The sequence below is a fragment of the Ostrinia furnacalis genome, unplaced genomic scaffold, assembly GCF_004193835.3.
Source record: "Ostrinia furnacalis isolate ACB-3 unplaced genomic scaffold, ASM419383v2 OfSCF5195, whole genome shotgun sequence".
Classification (NCBI taxonomy): domain Eukaryota; kingdom Metazoa; phylum Arthropoda; class Insecta; order Lepidoptera; family Crambidae; genus Ostrinia; species Ostrinia furnacalis.
The window spans coordinates 92019-114684 of NW_021135434.1; the positions used below are offsets into that span (position 1 = coordinate 92019).

At 43.3% G+C, this 22666-nt stretch overlaps 1 protein-coding gene across 1 annotated transcript in view; it reads left to right on the forward strand.

Moving 5' to 3' along the window:
* Positions 1 to 22660, forward strand: part of LOC114360857 (uncharacterized) — a gene marked incomplete at its 3' end in the record, with an annotated part of 46472 nt that extends 23812 nt beyond the window's left edge. Inside the window, exons 15-35 of the mRNA XM_028315689.1 lie at positions 1170 to 1325; positions 1604 to 1827; positions 1859 to 2005; positions 4661 to 4774; positions 5413 to 5552; positions 5585 to 5677; positions 7426 to 7551; positions 7958 to 8060; positions 8249 to 8307; positions 9044 to 9148; positions 12104 to 12197; positions 12711 to 12848; positions 13420 to 13536; positions 14440 to 14531; positions 15198 to 15290; positions 16908 to 17004; positions 17448 to 17566; positions 17669 to 17820; positions 19388 to 19467; positions 19586 to 19806; positions 22638 to 22660. Of these exons, the coding sequence (XP_028171490.1) occupies positions 1170 to 1325; positions 1604 to 1827; positions 1859 to 2005; positions 4661 to 4774; positions 5413 to 5552; positions 5585 to 5677; positions 7426 to 7551; positions 7958 to 8060; positions 8249 to 8307; positions 9044 to 9148; positions 12104 to 12197; positions 12711 to 12848; positions 13420 to 13536; positions 14440 to 14531; positions 15198 to 15290; positions 16908 to 17004; positions 17448 to 17566; positions 17669 to 17820; positions 19388 to 19467; positions 19586 to 19806; positions 22638 to 22660 (2493 nt within the window). The remainder of the gene's footprint in view (positions 1 to 1169; positions 1326 to 1603; positions 1828 to 1858; positions 2006 to 4660; positions 4775 to 5412; positions 5553 to 5584; positions 5678 to 7425; positions 7552 to 7957; positions 8061 to 8248; positions 8308 to 9043; positions 9149 to 12103; positions 12198 to 12710; positions 12849 to 13419; positions 13537 to 14439; positions 14532 to 15197; positions 15291 to 16907; positions 17005 to 17447; positions 17567 to 17668; positions 17821 to 19387; positions 19468 to 19585; positions 19807 to 22637) is intronic.
* Positions 22661 to 22666: the final 6 nt, after the last annotated feature.

Genomic DNA, 22666 nt, shown 5'->3' on the forward strand with positions numbered 1-22666 from the left:
GTTCTAAGTTTCACGTCGGCATATTTTATAGTCTGATACCGTGTTGTTTAAATGTAATGTATCATTTAATGTAAATGTTACCTATTTTCATGGAGAAAAGAAAAACTCAGAGTAACAACAGATGGCGCTTAAATCAAATTCATTCCATGAACAAACAAACGAAAGTCATAGACTAGATTCCCGTGCAAATCAATCTGTCCAGATAATATTTAAAGCCAGCCAGCTAACAAAGTATAGAAATTATTTTTTACTAGACAAAAAGTATTTACACTAGGGCAAAATTAAGCCAATTAATTATTAACATAAATTGTTCACAGCCAAGCATCTTTGACGTAGGGTATTTATTAAGAAACTCGTACCAGAAAGAGTTATCGTTCGATTGTGGTGATGCTAACAACGTATTTTGATTGGTAATGTTTGCGATTGGGGCTGACGGGGCCGCCGTTAGAATTGTATAAGATGGTTGTGGGTACGTTATTCAGTCTATTTATACAATACAGAGATTCGCGAGAATGCTCATTTGATCGAAAAGAGTGTTAAAACTATCAGAATCCCACGTACCTCGTTTCATCCGTTTTGAATCTCGCCGGGGTCCGAGTTTCTCCGGTATCCGATGCTCTGGGTCCACCTGCTCGTCGTCCGGAAGACACTCGTCCCCTTTGGCGCCAACCACCATCACGTACATGTCGTTCGCGGTCACACACGCGCGGTCAATTGCACTTTTTAATTTTAAACTTAGTATAAGAACGTTGAGAAATAAATTATTTCAGTAAAAATCTGAGCAGAGTTTCTGCTTACGATGTTGCTAGTTTGGAAGTTAGAGACGCTATGAAGAACTCCGAGCAAGCTCGCCCCCAGGTGACTAAAATGGCGGCAAACGGAAGTAAGTCAAATCAATTCCTATTAAATAATTGCGGAAATGACGTCATTTAAGGTATAAAATGGTAAAAAACTACACCGGAAGTAGACGCATCTCTCACCAGATGCTGTGCATCGTCACATGCCGAATAATAAAATTTAAAAAAATATGGTCGATGGAACTTCACTGGTTAACTATTACAAGAACTAACACAATTACAAAGTTTAACCTATTTAGGATAAAATGGACACAACAATATTTAGTATGTTATGTTATCGTGTTGTAACATGGTCGTCGTGTATGCTTGCAGTGCTGCGCACACCACAGCCCTACATCAACGCGCTGACGATCTTCACGCTGGAGATGCGCGAGACGATGGTGAAGATGCTGCCCGAGGTGCTGCTGGACCTGTCCAAGATCTCCGACACCAAGACCATCGCCAGCCCCATGCTGGAGTTCCTTTCCAGTAAGTGTTCTGTACTTAAACACTCTCACATACTTTAGTGGTCACACCCATAGAACAAATTACATATTTTTTTAAAGCTGCCCTAGTTCATTTCTCCTATAGATTTTGTACGGAAAAACAAGCTAAAACATCACTGTTTTACTCCGTTCAATGAGTTTTGTTTGAGAAGTTATGCTTTGGAGTTATGTATTGGTTTTTAGTCTGTACGTAATAAAATTACCCACCCACTTTTACTAGTTGACTGATATGTGAAACTCGCACGCGCTTGCCCCTTGCAGCGCTGACGCGGCTGCCGCGCGTGTTCGCGTCGTTCGTGGAGGACCAGTACATGTCGGTGTTCGCGATCCTGCTGCCCTACACCAACCCCTCGCGCTACAACCACTACGTGGTGTCGCTGGCGCACCACGTCATCGCCGCCTGGTTCCTCAAGTGCCGCCTCTCCTACCGCCGCAACTTCGTGCGGTTCATCGTCCACGTGAGTCCCACGCCCACCAGCTCAGGCGCACCACGTCATCGCCGCCTGGTTCCTCAAGTGCCGCCTCTCCTACCGCCGCAACTTCGTGCGGTTCATCGTCCACGTGAGTCCCACGCCCACCAGCTCAGGCGCACCACGTCATCGCCGCCTGGTTCCTCAAGTGCCGCCTCTCCTACCGCCGCAACGAGTGCGGTTCATCGTCCACGTGAGTCCCACGCCCACCAGCTCAGGCGCACCACGTCATCGCCGCCTGGTTCCTCAAGTGCCGCCTCTCCTACCGCCGCAACGAGTGCGGTTCATCATCCACGTGAGTCACAAACACACGCACCTCTGTGTAAAAACTTAACCGAAATACGTATAATCTATAATCTGTCTCTACTGACAAACCATCTCTGTCAACGGGGAGGATCGTAATCCCTCTGTAATGTGGGGACCGGGAGTTGACAATGAAAGAGTCTATACTGTGCGATGCTAGTATATTTGAGTGGGGTCAGTTTACGCAGCAACGTCAAATATATAGGTTTGGCGCGTACACATACTACACCTCCCCCCTTTTTAAAAGAAAAAAATTGGTTTACAATATTTTTTCAAATATTAAATTTAGTTACAACAGTTCAAAACAAAACATCAAAATACATTAAAATCAAAAAAAAAATCTAATTTCAAATGATCTTAATTTTCATTACAAACCATAATTTTGTAAAAAGTAATTGAACATGAAAAAGTCTAAAAGCTAAGCTTACAGACCACAAAATATTTTTTTTTACATTCATATTTTTAGAGAAAAATAAATACATAAATGAGTTGACTAATTTAGAACATTCCACATAAACTGATATTTGAATAGGATGATTTTTTGACTATCAAACATAAACATCTACACAGACAGAAAAACAGTTTTAAAGAATGACATTTTGTAAAGATGTTTCAAAATTAATTAAAAGAATTTCATTATTTCCAAATTAACAAAACAGTCAATATTTATATTTTTAAAGTAAATAATTGTTAGAAATAAACAAACTATGTGAAAATAATTTACATCACTTTTTAAATTCTAATTCAAATTATACTTTACATTTAAAAAAACAGTTTTCTACAAAAAAATTTTTTTAAAAAGAATTATTTCACAGGTTCAAATATCAACACAAAAATTACACATCGCAAAGTTTTCTTACTTACGATCTACAGAATATAAAATATTATAAGTATTTAAAGTGTTACATATTACAGTAGTTGGGTCAAATTAATTATTTACTTTTTCCTAATTTATAAAAAACACATTACACATAATATTGCATTTTCAGTTGTGCCAGTTTTTACCTTGATATGATAATGATAGATTCTACAGATTAAAATTTACTACTTTAATTCAGTCTTTCTAAACTCAATATCGTCAATATCGTTTTTTACAATTGACAAAACAGTATAGTGGGAACCTAAAGAAATATTTTGATGTTGAACTCAATAACATTATCATTTAATCAATTACATAAACACCATTCTCAAGTTTTATCAATACTACAAATAATGTTAAAACATATTATTATAATTTCAGTTTCATGACTTCAAAATTTTATCCAAACAAAATTGAAACTAAAATATTCATAAATATACCATTTACTTTCCATATTATTATTTAACAATGATAAATATTTCTCAATAATATAACCTTGCCTGTGAGGTTTTGCTAACAATCTTAACTTTTTTCTAAACACCTATCTAGATAAACATAATCTTTCTTACATTCTCCTATATTTATTACCTCTTGGGCATAATAATATCTCTCTTACTTGGCATATTCACTTATTTAGGTAGGTACTATTTTTATTTATTTATTTATATACCTCTTATTGGGTATATGGTATATTTGATGAAGTAAATTGCAAATTAATATAAATTTTTAAAAATGTGTTAATAATGTTATAATTTTCGACATTATTCAGACTTCAAAATTACTTACTTAATTTGACCCTTCTACGTTAAATTCTTATTTTCTAAAAAAAATGACACCAAATAATTACACAGTGGCCACATGTGAATTACATAAGCAATTAGTCATAAAAATGATTTAAAAATATTTAATGATTCGAATGTAAAATTAATATTACTTGATGTTTCCGATAATGCCTTTCTTGCTCGAGTTTTATCACCCGGCAGCACTCATCACCTTGACACGAACTCTCCCAGCAGCCAGCAATTAACCAACATCTGACTCCGACATCTCCCAGCGCCCAGCACATCACCAAACCTCCATCTGGCACCATATACGCCCGGCAGCCAGCATTTCCATTTTTCTTAGTTTTAGATCTTCTTAAAATTCTCCGACATTCCATTTATTTCACTTGTTCTTCATATTCACTTCTTATTCCGATTCTTCACTGATTTTACTTCAGTTTAGTCCATTTATATAAACACCAATTAAAATTTTAACTTATTATTTTATTGCACAGCACTGCCCTAAGGCAGCACTGGCAGGGTCGCCATGTAATGTGGGGACCGGGAGTTGACAATGAAAGAGTCTATACTGTGCGATGCTAGTATATTTGAGTGGGGTCAGTTTACGCAGCAACGTCAAATATATAGGTTTGGCGCGTACACATACTACACCTCGCGCGTTGGTGCCCGCTGAAAACCAGCATCACGATGTGACGACCGTGACGTGACGCGGTTTTTGCGGAGCGGGAACCTTTTCAGCATACCATGTTTTTTTTGTAATGTGTTATGTACTCTTGATGTGCTGGATAAAGTATCTTTATCATTGTGACGTGTGCTATGTATGACAGGATGCTCGAGTGCGTAGGTCACGCCTGTGAACGTTCACCGTTTATTGGTTACTGATTTGCCGTTGTCGTGTGCGCAGGGCCTACACAACTACATCATAATGCCGTTCGAGGAGCAGTTGCAGTACAAGTCAAACAATTTCCAACAGAACGCAAACGAGGACTCTTCTAATCGACAGAGGAGTTCCAGTTTGGTAAGCTACTTGTCTACCATGTTAATAATACACATGTTTCCGTTTGCAATTCTAGAAATAACTTACCCCAGTGACTTTTAAAACTGTTGCTAGTTCACGGGATTGTGTGGGATCAAAACATTTTTAATCATTTTTCAACCGACTTCAAAAAAAAAGGAGGAGGTTCTCAATTCGACCCGTATGTTTTTTTTTTCTATGTTTGTTACGCGATAACTCCGCCAATTACGAACCGATTTGAACAAATCTTTTTTCGGCGTATAGGTAATACCTCAAGGGTGGTCCCATTTAAATTTAATAATAGAAAAAACAACCCCCAAGGGTGGAAAATTGGGGATGAACTTTTTTATACGCAATATCTCCGCCGATTATAAATCAATTTGAACGATTATTTTTTTGTTGAATAGGTATTATCAAAAGGGTGGTTTCATGCGAATTTGAAGAAAATATTTCACCCCCAAGGGTGGAAAATTGGGGATGAACTTTTTTATACGCAATATTTTTAATTTTTAGTTTTTTTTTTGTGTACACGCATTTGAAGTCGGTTTTATTCTTTTTTAAAGTTATAAAATGAAAGGACCCCAGAAAAGGCATCATTATTTATAAATAGGGTAATGAAGGTCGTCTCGGGCTGTTGTCAGGGTTCCAAGGCAGTATCGCGCGTACCGATGGGCGGGCGCGGCGGGAGCGCCTCGGCCGCCTTCCACGTCGAGCTCACCGAGACCTGCGTGGACCTCCTCGCGCGCTACACGTCCTCCCCTTGCAGCGTCAAGCCGCAGAGGTACCACCGCCCACTCTCACACACACACACAGCGCGTCGGCCGCCTTCCACGTCGAGCTCACCGAGACCTGCGTGGACCTCCTCGCGCGCTACACGTCCTCCCCTTGCAGCGTCAAGCCGCAGAGGTACCACCGCCCACTCTCACACACACACACAGCGCGTCGGCCGCCTTCCACGTCGAGCTCACCGAGACCTGCGTGGACCTCCTCGCGCGCTACACGTCCTCCCCTTGCAGCGTCAAGCCGCAGAGGTACCACCGCCCACTCTCACACACACACACAGCGCGTCGGCCGCCTTCCACGTCGAGCTCACCGAGACCTGCGTGGACCTCCTCGCGCGCTACACGTCCTCCCCTTGCAGCGTCAAGCCGCAGAGGTACCACCGCCCACTCTCACACACACACACAGCGCGTCGGCCGCCTTCCACGTCGAGCTCACCGAGACCTGCGTGGACCTCCTCGCGCGCTACACGTCCTCCCCTTGCAGCGTCAAGCCGCAGAGGTACCACCGCCCACTCTCACACACACACACAGCGCGTCGGCCGCCTTCCACGTCGAGCTCACCGAGACCTGCGTGGACCTCCTCGCGCGCTACACGTCCTCCCCTTGCAGCGTCAAGCCGCAGAGGTACCACCGCCCACTCTCACACACACACACAGCGCGTCGGCCGCCTTCCACGTCGAGCTCACCGAGACCTGCGTGGACCTCCTCGCGCGCTACACGTCCTCCCCTTGCAGCGTCAAGCCGCAGAGGTACCACCGCCCACTCTCACACACACACACAGCGCGTCGGCCGCCTTCCACGTCGAGCTCACCGAGACCTGCGTGGACCTCCTCGCGCGCTACACGTCCTCCCCTTGCAGCGTCAAGCCGCAGAGGTACCACCGCCCACTCTCACACACACACACAGCGCGTCGGCCGCCTTCCACGTCGAGCTCACCGAGACCTGCGTGGACCTCCTCGCGCGCTACACGTCCTCCCCTTGCAGCGTCAAGCCGCAGAGGTACCACCGCCCACTCTCACACACACACACAGCGCGTCGGCCGCCTTCCACGTCGAGCTCACCGAGACCTGCGTGGACCTCCTCGCGCGCTACACGTCCTCCCCTTGCAGCGTCAAGCCGCAGAGGTACCACCGCCCACTCTCACACACACACACAGCGCGTCGGCCGCCTTCCACGTCGAGCTCACCGAGACCTGCGTGGACCTCCTCGCGCGCTACACGTCCTCCCCTTGCAGCGTCAAGCCGCAGAGGTACCACCGCCCACTCTCACACACACACACAGCGCGTCGGCCGCCTTCCACGTCGAGCTCACCGAGACCTGCGTGGACCTCCTCGCGCGCTACACGTCCTCCCCTTGCAGCGTCAAGCCGCAGAGGTACCACCGCCCACTCTCACACACACACACAGCGCGTCGGCCGCCTTCCACGTCGAGCTCACCGAGACCTGCGTGGACCTCCTCGCGCGCTACACGTCCTCCCCTTGCAGCGTCAAGCCGCAGAGGTATCACTGTCACGACGATCTCGTTGCAAGTGCCGAGAACAAGGCGTCAAAATAAACTCTAGCACCACTTTGACAAACTACATAAAAAACTAGCACAAAAAGTTATCAATACAGAACTGACCATACCTCCTTGTCATCAATGTCCCATCCCCGTGATGTGCTGTCGCTTTACCTAACTGTTTATACACTTTTTTAACACGACACCGGTTACGCTCTTGCGTTGACTATATCTAGGGAAGTGTCCCATTATCCTATGCATAGGTTATATGATATGATAAATAACGAATCATTTCGACAGTATTTTACGTGTCTGTATCACCAAAACTTTTTGAACATCAGTTTAACGCTGCGTGGTTTTGTGTCCCGTGCGCAGGAGTGACCTAGCGGAGTTCCTGTTCACGGGCGGCCAGTCCATGACGTGGCTGGTGGGCCACAAGCTCATCACCATCACCACGTCGGGCTGCCTGCAGAACTCCATCAAGCAGGGGCTGTGTGACAGGTAACATTTGTGGATCATTCCGCTTTGTCCACCTAGGAATTAATTCACCCACGTGAACAAAGTCAACCGCTTTAGGCCCAGAACAGACGGTGAAACGCAACTGCAACGAAACTGCAACTGCTAGATACTTTTGAGTTGCATCTAAGTTTCTGCCATAGCGTCCATTGAGAGACCACACATGACGCGACCAGTTTGAAACTTTCAGTTTCATTCATCAGAATCATCAGAAAGTTGCAGTTGCGTTTCACCGTCTGTTCTGGGCCTTAGTCGAATCAATTCACCTGGGTGAAATGGTTCCGAGATGAAATGAGGACACTAAAAATACACTTTGTTCACATCGAACAAATCACAAATTCTCATTCTTCCGACTGAATAAAGAGCTAATGACTAATTTGGTGTTGTGTAGATGTGCAGTACTATGCAAACAACATTCAGAAAGCGTCGCGGCTGCGACAGAACAGCAAGACCAATCTCAGACACAACAGAACGCGCACGCTGCCGCGGTGCAGGTAACTGTCGACAATAGTCCTATTATCATTATTAATAGTATTGATCGTAGGTATTAGCTTATAATTTCCTTCAAGATAAAAAGTGTCGTTCATTATTAATTTGTTCCTTATTTTTTAATTTTGGGTCATTTGACAACCCACTGTAGTAGAAAATATAAGTTTCCTAAAGTAAACCGTGCCGCTCGCAGGTGCAAGTCAGCGACAGCGCCGGCGACAGCAACGGCGCCCTGCAGCCCGAAGTCAAACGGTAAGTTGCTCCTTCATTTGTACAAAACCCTTGAACAAGTCTAGCTATCTAAAAACGAAGAGAATCCAGTTACAATTTTGATAAACTATCCAACATTGTAATGAGTATTAGCTTTGGCTTCACTGACACGAGTAATATCAACTATAGTTGTAATAACAGTGTAGTTTCACTTAGGTTTGGTTCATAAATCTCGCATTTACTGACTAATGTAAAATAGGAAGTTTTAAAACGAGGCACAATCAGTAACATATGTACTTATCATGGTGTATTTACTAACTGGTGAAGGTGAATAAAGGCATGTTGTCCTACTGTTGGCGGGTTTTCACACTATTTTAGCTGCGATCTGTTTTACTAAAAATATTAAAGTCATACGGCACGACAAATATCAAAGGGAATCGAATTTGACATTCGATGTCAATCAGTAAATATTATTGGCAGAACACCCTCTATAGAATAGGTAAAACGAAGCCCAGGGGGGCCTCAGTCAGATTTGTAAGTATCCACATCGTACCTGACCAAAAGAGGGGAGCTATTTAGCGTCGCGTAGCATACTGGCGGGCAGCCACTTGACGTGCATGTGTCTGGCAGTACACCCTTGATAGAATAGGTAAAATGAGGCCCAGGAGGGCCTCAGTCAGATTTTTAAGTATCCGCTCCGTGCCAATCCTAAAGAGGGAGCTATTTAGCGTCGCGTAGCATACTGGCGGGCAGCCACTTGACGTGCGTGTGTGTGCAGCTACAGCAAGCACTCGCTGCAGCACTCGCGCTCCACCGAGACTTCCAGCTCGTCGCTGTCCATCTCCGAGCCGCTGCAGCCGCCCTCCAGCGGACACACCACCAGGTGTGCGCCCTCGCCCCACCCGCCCCGCCCACTTCACGCCTCCTCTCACGCTTGCCTGCACGACTCATGCGCACGATGTGCAAACGCCACGAGATCGCCAATCATGATTAGCCGTTCTCCGGCTGACGTAGCACTTGAGCGGAAGAATTATGCATCTACTAACACAGATTCGGTATCCTTCCGTTTGGCCAAATTACTCTTCGCCAAATTTCACTTCGCAAACAACTTATCGCCAAAGTTTCATTTCCCAAATAAACTTTTAGCAACTGTACTTTTCGCAACTAATTCATTTGATCAAATTATCATTTGGCAAACTTTTACATGGCAAATGTTCATATAGCAAATGTTTTATTTTGCCAAATATTATATCCCAAATAATTTGTTTGGTCAAATTGACACTTCACATATTTACCCACCGTTACCCTCAAATCAAAGCATATGGTATGGCACATGATCATGGTTTTCACAAGAATTTTATGTAAAACAAAGAGATTGCAGAAAATAGTATGGTTGCAGAAAATAGTAGGTTAGGTTAGGTTAGAACAGTGACCCTAAACGCGCGAAGGCGAGCAAACGGAGCGAGCGTGCCGCGGCAGCGGCCGCCGAGCGCCAGAATCACCTCTATTGTTAATGAATCATTTGTAATTTTTTATAAAAATAATGAAATATGAAAATTAATTTAGAACAAATTTTATATTAACTACCCACTAAACAAAATAATAAATAACCACAAGCTAATTTGTATTCCATTCTATGCACCAATCAAATTATTTTGTAAATAGTTTGTTGTGAAATATTTTTGCCAAATGAAACATTTGGTAAAACATACTTTGCCAAACAATAATTTGCTAAACAATAAGGGAGAGTCCGCTAATTTGGACCAGTTTTTTTCAATCCCATTTTACACATAGTTTTCTTTTGTTTTTGCTAATGTCCATGGTATATAATAAAAGATACATTATACAACTTACTATTTCATAAGTATTAATTAACATGATTGTTGTATATTTAGCACAAATCAACAAAGTACGAGTTCAAAGCTTCGGTCCAATTTAGCCAACCGGTTCGATAATTTGTACCACAGAGTTACTAAATTGGATTTCAATAAATTTTAAGCCTTTAAAAAAACTATGGCAAAATATTATACGATACCAGGCCTGGCTCACTCCGTGCGGTACATCCGATAATTACCTACAGCGAAGCGCCCCGCCGGCGGGTATTATATCAGTCGAGTGTCACGCGCGCGCCCGTCAGCACGCTGGCGTGCGTTGCAGTACCTAATTCTATGATCGAAGTATTATTTAAAAATGGACATAAAGGGAAATAATTATTGTGCGGCGTTCGGGTGTTTAAATTCGAAAAGAAATCTACCTTTTCTTTTCGCTTCCCAAAGATGCTGAAAGGTATGTTGGCCATGTAGGTCATTGTAGGTAATCAATAATTCTTAGGATAGTATAGGAACCTAACCTACCATGACTGCTCAGAATGCGTTCGTTCGTTTCAGCCAAATGACGTCCACTGCTGGACAAAGGCCTCTCCCAAGGTTTTCCATAATGAATGCGTACTTACCTACATACGTACCTCATTACAAATAAGTAAATTAATTATTTTTTCACTAGACAGCAACCCTAACAGCGTAAGAAGAGTTCAGAGGCACGCGATAGAAAGAGACAAAACTTGTAGGTGAATAAAATTGTAGGTACGTAGTGCTGTGCGAGCCAAGTTTTGTAATTCCAATTATCGTAACGCATACTTGTACCTAATCTACTTTGCCAGTCTTTTGCTTTCATTTATTGTTAGTCAAACATAACTACGCTATTATAACTTCAAAATATGATTTACTAAAAAAATTTTCAAAATCCTTTGGTAAAGTTCCATACAACTTGATGTGGTACAATTTAGCCGACTAGGTGATGGTGCTTTTAAAAAATCGGTAAAAAATATAGCTTATAAATACCGAAAAATGTTTCAAATAATTGTAATCCACACTAATTTACGCTTCTAAATAATATATTAAAAACACCCTGTGATTAAATTTAACAAAATTACAATCTAAACATGTATTGTCAAAAGTTACCTGAAAACAATGAAAAAATACTTTTCAAAATAAAACACACGTGTTTGTTGTCACGGCAAAAACCACATGGCCGATATTAATTGATTTTAGTTGTGTATCGCTGAGTGTTGCAATTACAGACATTCAATAAATACTTTACGAAATATGAGGGTGGTACAATTTACCCGGCGGTACAATATACCGAACTCTCCCCTAATATGCCAAAAACGACATTTGCGAATTAAAAGTTTGCAATACGTTGTTTTGCCAAATTAAAATTTGCGAAACGTTGTTTGCGATGTGATAATTTGGGAAACGTTTTTTGGCCAAACATTAGTAATCCCACAGATTCACATATTTCACCGAACTCATTAGTAGAATGAGTTAGCTTTTCTCCTCTACATTAGAAAAATATTAATGTATGTACATTCCTAGGCCTGAACCGTAGCGCGCAAACGTAGGCATTTTTACCTAACTAGCACGATTTAATTTTTAGGAATATTATATGATAGCATGCTAACTCATAATTTAAGAAAAAAATATGCACGATTTTGATTTCTTTGTATCATTTTCCTGTTTACGCCCGCAGTCTGGTCTCATAATATGTTATTGACATCTCATATCATTTTTATTGTATTTCTTATACAAATTATTATAAGTATTAATAGAAGTAGTAGATAAAAATTATGTATTTTTACTGAATGGTCTTTATGGACATGCTCATCAACAGATTTTAAAAAGAGCGTAGCAGTTCTCAAATTGGTTGAGCTAAGTCAAAGTAGTTTGTTAGTTTTATTGTTCCATCTGATATTTTGCCAGAGCATTTGCCTAATCTTAAAGACAAGAAAAATTTAGAGAAACTTCGTTATTGCGTGGGATGACCGTTCTTTGTGTTGCAGACAAAACTCTTCGGAGAACAACAAGACGATGGACCACGTGGCGGACGTGCTCAACCAGTTCACGCAGCGGTTCGAAAGAATATCCAAAGAAGTTGTAAGTTTATTAACCCCAGTATTCAGTAGCCAAGCATTATCTGTATTCCTTTGTTTCAAATGCCTTTTCACTCTGGTTATGGTTCAGAGATATATTTTTTATTATAATATTGAAGAAAGAAGAATATTGAGACCTTTGTTTGGATAAAAACTTTCTCAACTCCCAAATTCGAATAGATGTGCTAGCGAATGTCAGCGTCATATCAATGACAGTCGAGTCCGAAACACACAAAATATCATGCTAAAAGAAAGTAAATGATTTCATTTCGCCATTAATGTTTTTTTAACTATCACTAGCGGTACCACTAATCTGTAGGGATTTGTGGACTTAGGCTGGGTTACACCATTTTACTTAAACTTTGACTAACGTCAAAAATCTGTCGAACTCCATACAAAAAACACCGGTTAGTGTTACGGTTAAAATAAGGTGGTGCAACTCAGCCTTTAGATCACACGTGGCGCGGTTCTCGCCCCATACGCTTGCGCTAATGAAATCACGCGATTGTGTTCGCAGGACACGGAGGACCCGAACTGGTCGCGCGTGGGCGGCGTGGCAAGCACGGCGTGCCCGTGCTGGTGCGCCAACTGGGCCGAGGTGCACGTGCGCGCGCCCACCGGGGACCTCTCCTTCGTGCTGCGCGTGCAGAACCAGGTCGGTATCACACATTTTTACATTTACTGCATTAGAGTCAGAAAGTTATCAAATGCCTCTCATACCACATAATAATAAATATGTAGGTACTAGATTTCCTTGCGAAGATATTTCAAAAAATGTCTAGTCAATGTCGTCAACGACATAATATTTTAAACTATTATGTTGTGCGACGCCGCATCTCTGCAGTCTGTCCGCGACCATGGCTCGTGCAACCGAGCCGAAACATCGCGAGGGTATTTTATTTACCGTTACAAAAATTTCAATCAACCACATGGTGTAATTTAGCTTATCTCAGAGTCGAGCACCTTTTCGTTTACATGCATCAGAGATCGGTACTGTGCCAATACGATAGGAATGACTGCTCCAAGAAGCTACTGTGTCGTCAGTTAGCACACATGCGTATTTTTTCTTCTTCCCATGGCGAATATTATTTTTTATAATGGTTGAAAAATACGCGCACGTATTTCACTCACTAATCGCTTATGGATTTTCGATGTCTACTCAGGGAGATGAACAGGTCTGCTCATATCGTCTCGAGTTTGTTAAACGTTATGCTTGCATGTTCCAGCTGAACTGGGACCACATGCTGGAGTGGCCGCTAGAAGAAGTGGCGGCGTTACTTTCACCCGAGCCGCCGCCGCCCTCGTCGGCTTCCAGCGGAATCGGAGACTCGCGCCTCGACCATGTGAGTTGTCTCTCCTTTTCACTGCGCTGAGACACATGCCCGAGTCTCTTCTCTCACTGCTGGAACCCCCGTTAGTCTTCAGAGAACACCGTCGTAGTGATCGTCTGGTAGCCTGCTGCAGTCTGCATCCTCTAGGATCCTCGGAGATTGCAATGACCCATTTGTTTGTCTCGAAGCGCTGGTAGGGCCCAAAAGATAAGAAGACATGTAAAGTGCCCCATATGGACTACATTTTCTTTTTTATTATTTACATTTTGACGTTCATAAGTGCCACTTGTGGTCTAAACTGAATAAATATTTTTGATTTTGATTTTTTTTTTATTTTGACATTATACCAGATATTTGCAAAAAGTTGTAACTGTGAGACAACTTAGTTTAATTTATTTATCCAATGAGGGCTCTTTTTAGTATCCAGTCGACACCACTGTAGATAAGGTCACTGTCGCTTGCTAGTGGCAAAAACAGTGGTGCCAACCTGTGAGCGTTGAAACGGTAGGTGGTTTATCGCATTTACAGTTACACTCACCATGACGGCGTCAGAGACGAGTCCTGTCAATCGCCAGTGGTGCCAACTATTCAGTATAAAAACGACAGCCGTCATCTCGCAGAACACTATAGATGACCCACGCTGAACTGTCCCACCAAACTCAATGACAGGGGTGCGCTACCATCGTTCAACTGTATGGTTTCCAACATGTCAAAAATCGAAACCAGCGATCCGGTATTGACGGTGGCGCCACGCTGTCAATGTCATGGATAGGACAGTTCAGTATTTTGGAACTATATTTGCTTGTCATATACGAGACGATTCCCACCTCTTGTTCTCACCGCTGCAACTCCTATGTAGCCAGGATCTACAGCTACAGTTTAGTTGTGGTTTAGACACTTATGTTGTTTCCGCAGGGCTCGGAGAGCGACCTGCGCTCGCGCAGCGGCTCGGCGTCGTCGCACTCGCGCCCGCACGCCAGCCCGCACCCCGACCTGCACAAGTCCAGGTAACACGTGCACGCCTAGCTGGTGGGTGGAAGTCATGGGTAGTTGTTTGTTGAGTAACGACCTTTTATTTTTAAATGTACTGACTGATGCGTTTTTTAAACCCATTGTAAATAAAGTTACATACTATTTGTACATAATTCATACATCATGATGCACAGAATAATAAGTATTAAGTACAGATTACTTTTAGAATACTTGAACTCACTTTGTGTATATTATTTTGTATCTGATGTTTTTATACCCATTAACTTTTAACTAAATACAGTAGAACGCCGATTATCCAAACGCCGATTAATCGAATCGCCAATTATCCGAATCAGTCCTAAGCGTAATATAAAAAATTAAAAACAAGTATTTTTACATTTGTTCTGTTGGAACTCGGATATATTTAATCTGAGCGTTATTTTAGCAGTTCTACAATAACGCAAAGTAGAAATATATCTGTTTATTAAACTTATTAAATTTTATTCTATGTGTGACAGTTCGTTTTTCTCTATTACCAGTCTATGTCCGATTATCCGAATCTACCCCGGGCCCAATTAATTCGGATAATCGGCGTTCTACTGTACCTACGTTTCGTGCGTGAATGAGTAATGAAACCCATGTAGTATACACCTCCAACGTCAGTAGTAGGCACTGACCGCGCGCTGTTGGCGCTGTTGCAGCTCGGACTCGGTGGTGGCGAGCGAGAAGAAGCCGCCGCACGCCGCCTCGCACTGCATCGTGCCGCCGCAGCCGCAGCCGCCGCAGCCGCTCAGGTACGCAGTAACACTACAATCGTAACTAATATTTATAATGTTTTGACTTCGTATTCGCAAGAAATGATACGAATGTTTGGCAAATGTATTTGCCAAAAAAATTATAAGGTGTATTTTTTTTATTCATTACTTCCCATCAGGTGAGATGCAGGCCAAGAGCTTCCTGCCTGACTAGGATGCGCGCCGTGATAATATCGTCAGTTGCAGGTTCACTTGGGGTAACTGACAAAATACAGTTTTTCAGTAGAGCCGTTTAAAGTTTTTTTTCGTCTTAAATCGGACATAACTTTTTTCCTATTTAACCTTTTTTGGATCTGTTTTTACAGAAATGCTTAGAAAAAGAATTATCTAATATGTCTTAGTTAAGGAAATAAATTGCAGTTACACCAATGTATTTTTGTACTTTTGACAGTTACACTAATTTTACACCATACTTTTGGAAAAAACATAGGTCAAATTGGTGTAAGTACTGCCCAAATTAAAATAATTTGATGTTTTTGTTGGGTTTTGTTTACTTAGTTGCTGTATAATTTATGTAAAAGTATTAAAAAATAAGAGAATTCATGAAAAAAAATACATTTTGTCGTTTTCTTTGTTTTTTATTTTATTTTATTAGAAGTAACTTTTATTTTATTCATTAAAAAATGTTAAAAAAAAGCCATGGGAATCATGAAAATATGTGTATTTAATTTTTTTAAGACAAAAATATTGAAATAACTAAAGTATTACTGTGAAACTAAGTAATTTCAATATTTTTTTAAGCTTTGACTTACCAATACCGTATTTAGCTCTACGGGGCAACTTAAACTGAAAACAAAATGGATTTAATTTCCCACCTCTTTATAGCAATGTTGAATTAAGGTCATGAGTACTACAACAGTAAAAGTAACAGAGTAACAACAGGTTAATGTTAGCAACGCGCAGTGACGCCTAGTTGGCTGGATAGTTGCTCAATTTCAATTATTTTTTTTGTTGAGCTAACTTTAACTTCTTTAACTGATACTGCTGGTATAATAATAATGTAATATGCCTTAAAACTTTCTAAATTCCTATTTTATTTCATGTTATAAACCTTAGCAAATCAGTGTAATTGCAAAGTTTTGTAGCAAAATTTTTACATTATTACAGATACACCAATTCAACCTGGTAAAATTATTACAATGTCAGTTACACCAAAATTTTGAAGGAAATCTGAAAAGTTCACACCTGAAAATATCCGTGTAATTGTAATTTTTTTAAAGCTAGAATTTTTTTACGTATACCATTCGAAAAAGCAGAAAAAACTAAGAAAAACTGTATATTTAACTCAAAAACCGCATTTTGTCAGTTACCCCAAGTGAACCGGCAACTGACGATATCTTATCGATGATTTTAGACATCAAAATGTATATCACGCAAAATCGATATAATTGCTCGCATCCTAAGCCTACTTGTGTTTTATCAAAATTGATGTTCGATTAACCTGTCAGCTCAACTAATGTACGCTCCTTAGTTGCGTACAAGGGATGTAAAAAATTATCGATTTATTCTTCTCTGCTCGAGATACAAAAGCAATCTTCAGTCATTCGATACTTCGTAAGTGTGCAACAGTAGGTCATTATGTGTGATGTGCCGCAGGATGAGCACGCAGCCCATCAACATCCCGGGCTCGCCGCAGCGCCAGTCGTCGTCCAGCACCACCGACGACGACGACATGCTGCTCATCATCCCCGAGGTGACCCTTACCTTCACTGATAAACTCATCTTTGCAGCTTCTACTTAGCCGTTAGCTTATTGGCCGTTGCTATTATTTTACCCTTTTAAATATTTTTTTCTGTAATGCAACCTTGTCATTTGACGACGACGTACTGTTTTTGAGCTGTCAAAATGCAATTTTCCTATAATTTTGGCACTCTATGTGTCCACGAATGGACACTCTTTTATAAATATGTATACTTTTTACGCTATGTTTTTATATTGTCTATTGACTTTCGATGTTCGCTTTTTTATTGCTGTTAACTTGGGGAAAAATAGACGGAATACGTTGCTGAAAACTGCATTTTATTGATACGACAGAATTAGAATAGTTAGTTCGATGGACACTATGTCAATACAAGTCGATGACGTCACTGTTTCCATGTTTCATCGTTCGATGTTAACCGTGGTGTGTGGTGGCAGGGCAAGTCGCGGCACCCGGTGCGGCGCTCCAACTCGTCGCCCGAGATGTCGTCGTCGTGGAAGGCGGGCGAGCGCGCGCCCGAGCCCGACGACATGATCCTGCTGCCCAGCGAGCCCGCGTGAGACACACACTACACTACTCACACATACTTGTACTGTTGTCGACGGTGACGATAATAAAACAAAAGATACTCGTTGTCAGTCTGTCAACAATGTTCCAGGAGCACGGCGGTGTCGCTGCACGCGTGCAAGAAGGCGGCCAAGAAGAGCGACATGCGCGTCTCCTGCGAGGCCATCCCCGAGGAGATGTCGGGCACCTCGCCGCTCGCGCCCGCCGCGCACCCGCTGCTGCTCACGTACAACTCCGACCCTGGTGAGTCCCTCCCGCTCGCAGCGAGCCCGGCAGCGTGCGAGCCGCCCGAGCAGATGTCGGGCACCTCGCCGCTCGCGCCCGCCGCGCACCCGCTGCTGCTCACGTACAACTCCGACCCTGGTGAGTCCCTCCCGCTCGCAGCGAGCCCGGCAGCGTGCGAGCCGCCCGAGCAGATGTCGGGCACCTCGCCGCTCGCGCCCGCCGCGCACCCGCTGCTGCTCACGTACAACTCCGACCCTGGTGAGTCCCTCCCGCTCGCAGCGAGCCCGGCAGCGTGCGAGCCGCCCGAGCAGATGTCGGGCACCTCGCCGCTCGCGCCCGCCGCGCACCCGCTGCTGCTCACGTACAACTCCGACCCTGGTGAGTCCCTCCCGCTCGCAGCGAGCCCGGCAGCGTGCGAGCCGCCCGAGCAGATGTCGGGCACCTCGCCGCTCGCGCCCGCCGCGCACCCGCTGCTGCTCACGTACAACTCCGACCCTGGTGAGTCCCTCCCGCTCGCAGCGAGCCCGGCAGCGTGCGAGCCGCCCGAGCAGATGTCGGGCACCTCGCCGCTCGCGCCCGCCGCGCACCCGCTGCTGCTCACGTACAACTCCGACCCTGGTGAGTCCCTCCCGCTCGCAGCGAGCCCGGCAGCGTGCGAGCCGCCCGAGCAGATGTCGGGCACCTCGCCGCTCGCGCCCGCCGCGCACCCGCTGCTGCTCACGTACAACTCCGACCCTGGTGAGTCCCTCCCGCTCGCAGCGAGCCCGGCAGCGTGCGAGCCGCCCGAGCAGATGTCGGGCACCTCGCCGCTCGCGCCCGCCGCGCACCCGCTGCTGCTCACGTACAACTCCGACCCTGGTGAGTCCCTCCCGCTCGCAGCGAGCCCGGCAGCGTGCGAGCCGCCCGAGCAGATGTCGGGCACCTCGCCGCTCGCGCCCGCCGCGCACCCGCTGCTGCTCACGTACAACTCCGACCCTGGTGAGTCCCTCCCGCTCGCAGCGAGCCCGGCAGCGTGCGAGCCGCCCGAGCAGATGTCGGGCACCTCGCCGCTCGCGCCCGCCGCGCACCCGCTGCTGCTCACGTACAACTCCGACCCTGGTGAGTCCCTCCCGCTCGCAGCGAGCCCGGCAGCGTGCGAGCCGCCCGAGCAGATGTCGGGCACCTCGCCGCTCGCGCCCGCCGCGCACCCGCTGCTGCTCACGTACAACTCCGACCCTGGTGAGTCCCTCCCGCTCGCAGCGAGCCCGGCAGCGTGCGAGCCGCCCGAGCAGATGTCGGGCACCTCGCCGCTCGCGCCCGCCGCGCACCCGCTGCTGCTCACGTACAACTCCGACCCTGGTGAGTCCCTCCCGCTCGCAGCGAGCCCGGCAGCGTGCGAGCCGCCCGAGCAGATGTCGGGCACCTCGCCGCTCGCGATGATAGCGTTTCGATACATCTACAACATTGCGCCGAGAGCTCTGTAGTCTACTTTCAAAATAAAAGTTTTAACGGCCATGGCACATGCCAGTCTTGTATATTTTTGGTTAGATAGAATATGTAAGGTGAGAAAATTCAACAAATAAATCAATATTGTTTTTTGTGTCAGGCACAGTGGACGCACAACCGGACAGCAACAGTACGACGAAAGGCATCACACATTCTAACGCACACCATCAGTTACAAAAGGTAATTGCAACTCGTTTCATTTATCTGTTTCATTATGTCAGTTACTATACGCGCACCATTTGAAACATTGCATCTTTCCTTTCTCCTTGAAATTAATATGCACTGTCTTGTATCGCAGACGGCAAGTGACAGCACAGTGACGACAAGCACGTCCTCGCTGAAGCCGCCGGCTGCCCCGCGCGGCCCCGGGCCCAGCGGCTCCGGCGGGCCCGGGCCCAGCAGCTCCGGCGGGCCCGGACCCAGCGCTGGGCCCGCGGGCCACAGCGCCGACCTGCCGCCGCTGGCGCGCTCCAAGCGCTCGCACACCATCTCCGTCATGAGTCCTACCAGGAGGCACCGGTCAGTGAACACGCATTCATTTGTCACACAGGCCCGACAGTACATTTTTTAACTGTTTGTTTACATTTTGTTAATATTTAACCATTAGAAGCAAAATTTAACAATTAGTTATTTTAACTAAGAATAAAAAACCGGGCCTAAGAACAAAACTTTAAAAAGTTAAGGTTCGGCCAAACCACGATTATCAGCGGGCCTAAAAAGGCCAAATCACGCAACATTGCTAAAAGGAATTCATTTCCAGAATTCATAGCAGATCATAAGCAATTCCTCTAATTTTCATAAAATGGTCTTACATTTTGGCAGAATTGCCGCAATTCAATTCATCCGCAGATTCATATTCGGCGTCTATGTTGCCACATGTGAATAATAAAAACCGTACTTTACCGGTTATCATTTCTACGACTTTTTTTACATTTTAAACTGAAAATCTTGAACAATTACCTCATATCTTGTTTTAAATTAATAAAAGTAATTTAATAACATCAAAATATTTGAGTTTAGAAGCCAAAAATGAGAAATAAAAAATCATTCACTATTTTATTTACGACTGGCAACAAGTTAGGTGTCGACATAATGAAGGTCAAGTTAATGTAAACAATACTATTGTTTATGACACGGAATATTATGCTTGAACTAAACTCTTATGATTTAGGCGATAAATCAAGGTTTTAAGTGGTTGACATACATTCCAAGCGTTATTTATGTTATTGACAAAAGAAACAATATTCGCTTAGTGTGATAGGGAGGGATTGTGCAAGGTTTCGTTTATGCATTTTGTTGTGGAAACTCAGTGTCCTTCAAAAGATTATGCACTTTTATCTTAAAATAGAACTCAAACATAAAAGAAAATACTTATATCCTCTTAATATTGAATAGTGATCCAGCTAATTATATTTTTTTAACCGAATTCAAAAGGAGGAGGTTATAATATGTTCAACTGTATGTTTTTTTTTCTATGTATGTTCACCGATTACTCCGTCAATTGTGGACCGATTTTCAAAATTATTTATTTGTTCGATAGTGTTCACTTCTGAGGTGGTCCCATTGTCACCAAGTCAGGATCTGATGATGGGATCCTAGGGAAATCGAGGGCAACCCTCAAATTTTATAGGCACGTATATCGTCTTTCAAACTTTTTCATAAGTTATTCAAGTATTTGCTCCTGGAAATCATCATCTCATATTGATGAGCTGATGATAGAAGGCAAAACTCCTTAATGCTTAGGAGTTGGAGGATAATTCTTTTAATTTTATAGATAAGTATAGTTTATAAAGTTATTCAAGTGTTTGCATATAGTCATCATCTCATCATGATGAACATGGTAGGTACAACTCCTTAATGCTTAGGAGTTGGAGGATAATTCTTTAAATATTATAGGTACAAATAGACCAACAGTTGTATTCATGTTTTTAAGGTGGGCTGACGGTTTAAGGTCTTTTTAGGTTGCCGATCTGTATTTTGTAGGGAATATTATTTACACTAGACATGAAGAATATGGTCTCAATGTACTGCCTACCTTCAGTAGTAACATCAAGGTAATAATTAGTTAACTAAAAAGCAAGAAATGAGTTAAATTTTATTTAAAAAAAGGCAAGTGCAGTGCAGGCAAACTTCACACGTTTCATAATCTTGGCACCAACTCCAGAAGTATCAATCATGGTATACCTACATAATTATATTAATTCGTTATAATAAATAAGTAATTAGTAATTATTTTTCTACCTTTTAGTGTAGGTTTTTTGGAGTCGGTTTAATTTTTTGCTTTTAAATAGCTACCCTCTCCCTACCCTCCTCAACCCTCCCCCTAAATCGTGGACTCATACCTTGATAGTTATTTACTATAGGATTTAAATTAGGTAGGTACCTACTTAATACTTGTAAGAATCGATTGAGGTATAGGTACACATTTTTCGACAAATATTTTGAAGTTTTATAATGCATTTCTATTTCTAATTATATTACTCAATTCTAAGTCAAAAGCACCCTTTGTAAACACCCCATACTAGCCTAGACGATGTAAAACACTTTCCATAATACGGGCGTGCTCCCAAAAGTTTACATAAAGGCCTAAATCATCCATTATTAATTTATTTTTTGAAATTACAAACTAGCTGAATTGTAAAATGTTGCTCTCGAGTAACTTCTTATGATTCTGCTAATTGACACATTAGCAATTCCTATTTTGTGGACCATTTTACGATTTCTCATACAAAACTGTCAAATAAATGAATTGCCGAATATGAATTGTATCCGAATCCTAATATGAATTGCCGACAAGTGGCCATTTTGTGTTTTTAAATCTGAATCATATTATGAATCTAATAAGAATTGCTCAAAGCGGCCTTTTTAGGCCCGCAGATGTATAAAATGAATTTGTTTGTAGCGATGAATTGAACTCATGTTCACAGTTGAGTTCACATTGACGCGTCTTGTCATCGATCAGAACAATATAATTAATAATTATGCACGCGTAGTGATCGCCATCGCCGACGCGAGCCGCACGCGTCGGTTTGGCCGAAACTATAACCGTTGACCTGTTTTAAAATGTCTTTGACGTGGACTCATACCTGCAACCATGTTTTGTAACGTTCACTGTTTGACCATTTTTCGGAGCAATGAGGGTTTTCGCGATTTAAAAAAATCCGCCAGATGGCAATACGTAGACGGGAGCTCCAAATGCTGCGTGATTGGTGGATTTTGATATATCTGTCAATGTCATGTCAAAAATAACCAATCACGCAGCATTTGGACCTCCCGTCTACGTATTGCCATCTGGCGGATTTTTAACTCGCGAAAACCCTCATTTTAATCGGTCTCTTTGGTCTACACAGGGAAAACCCCGTGTCGCGTCCCGGTAGCG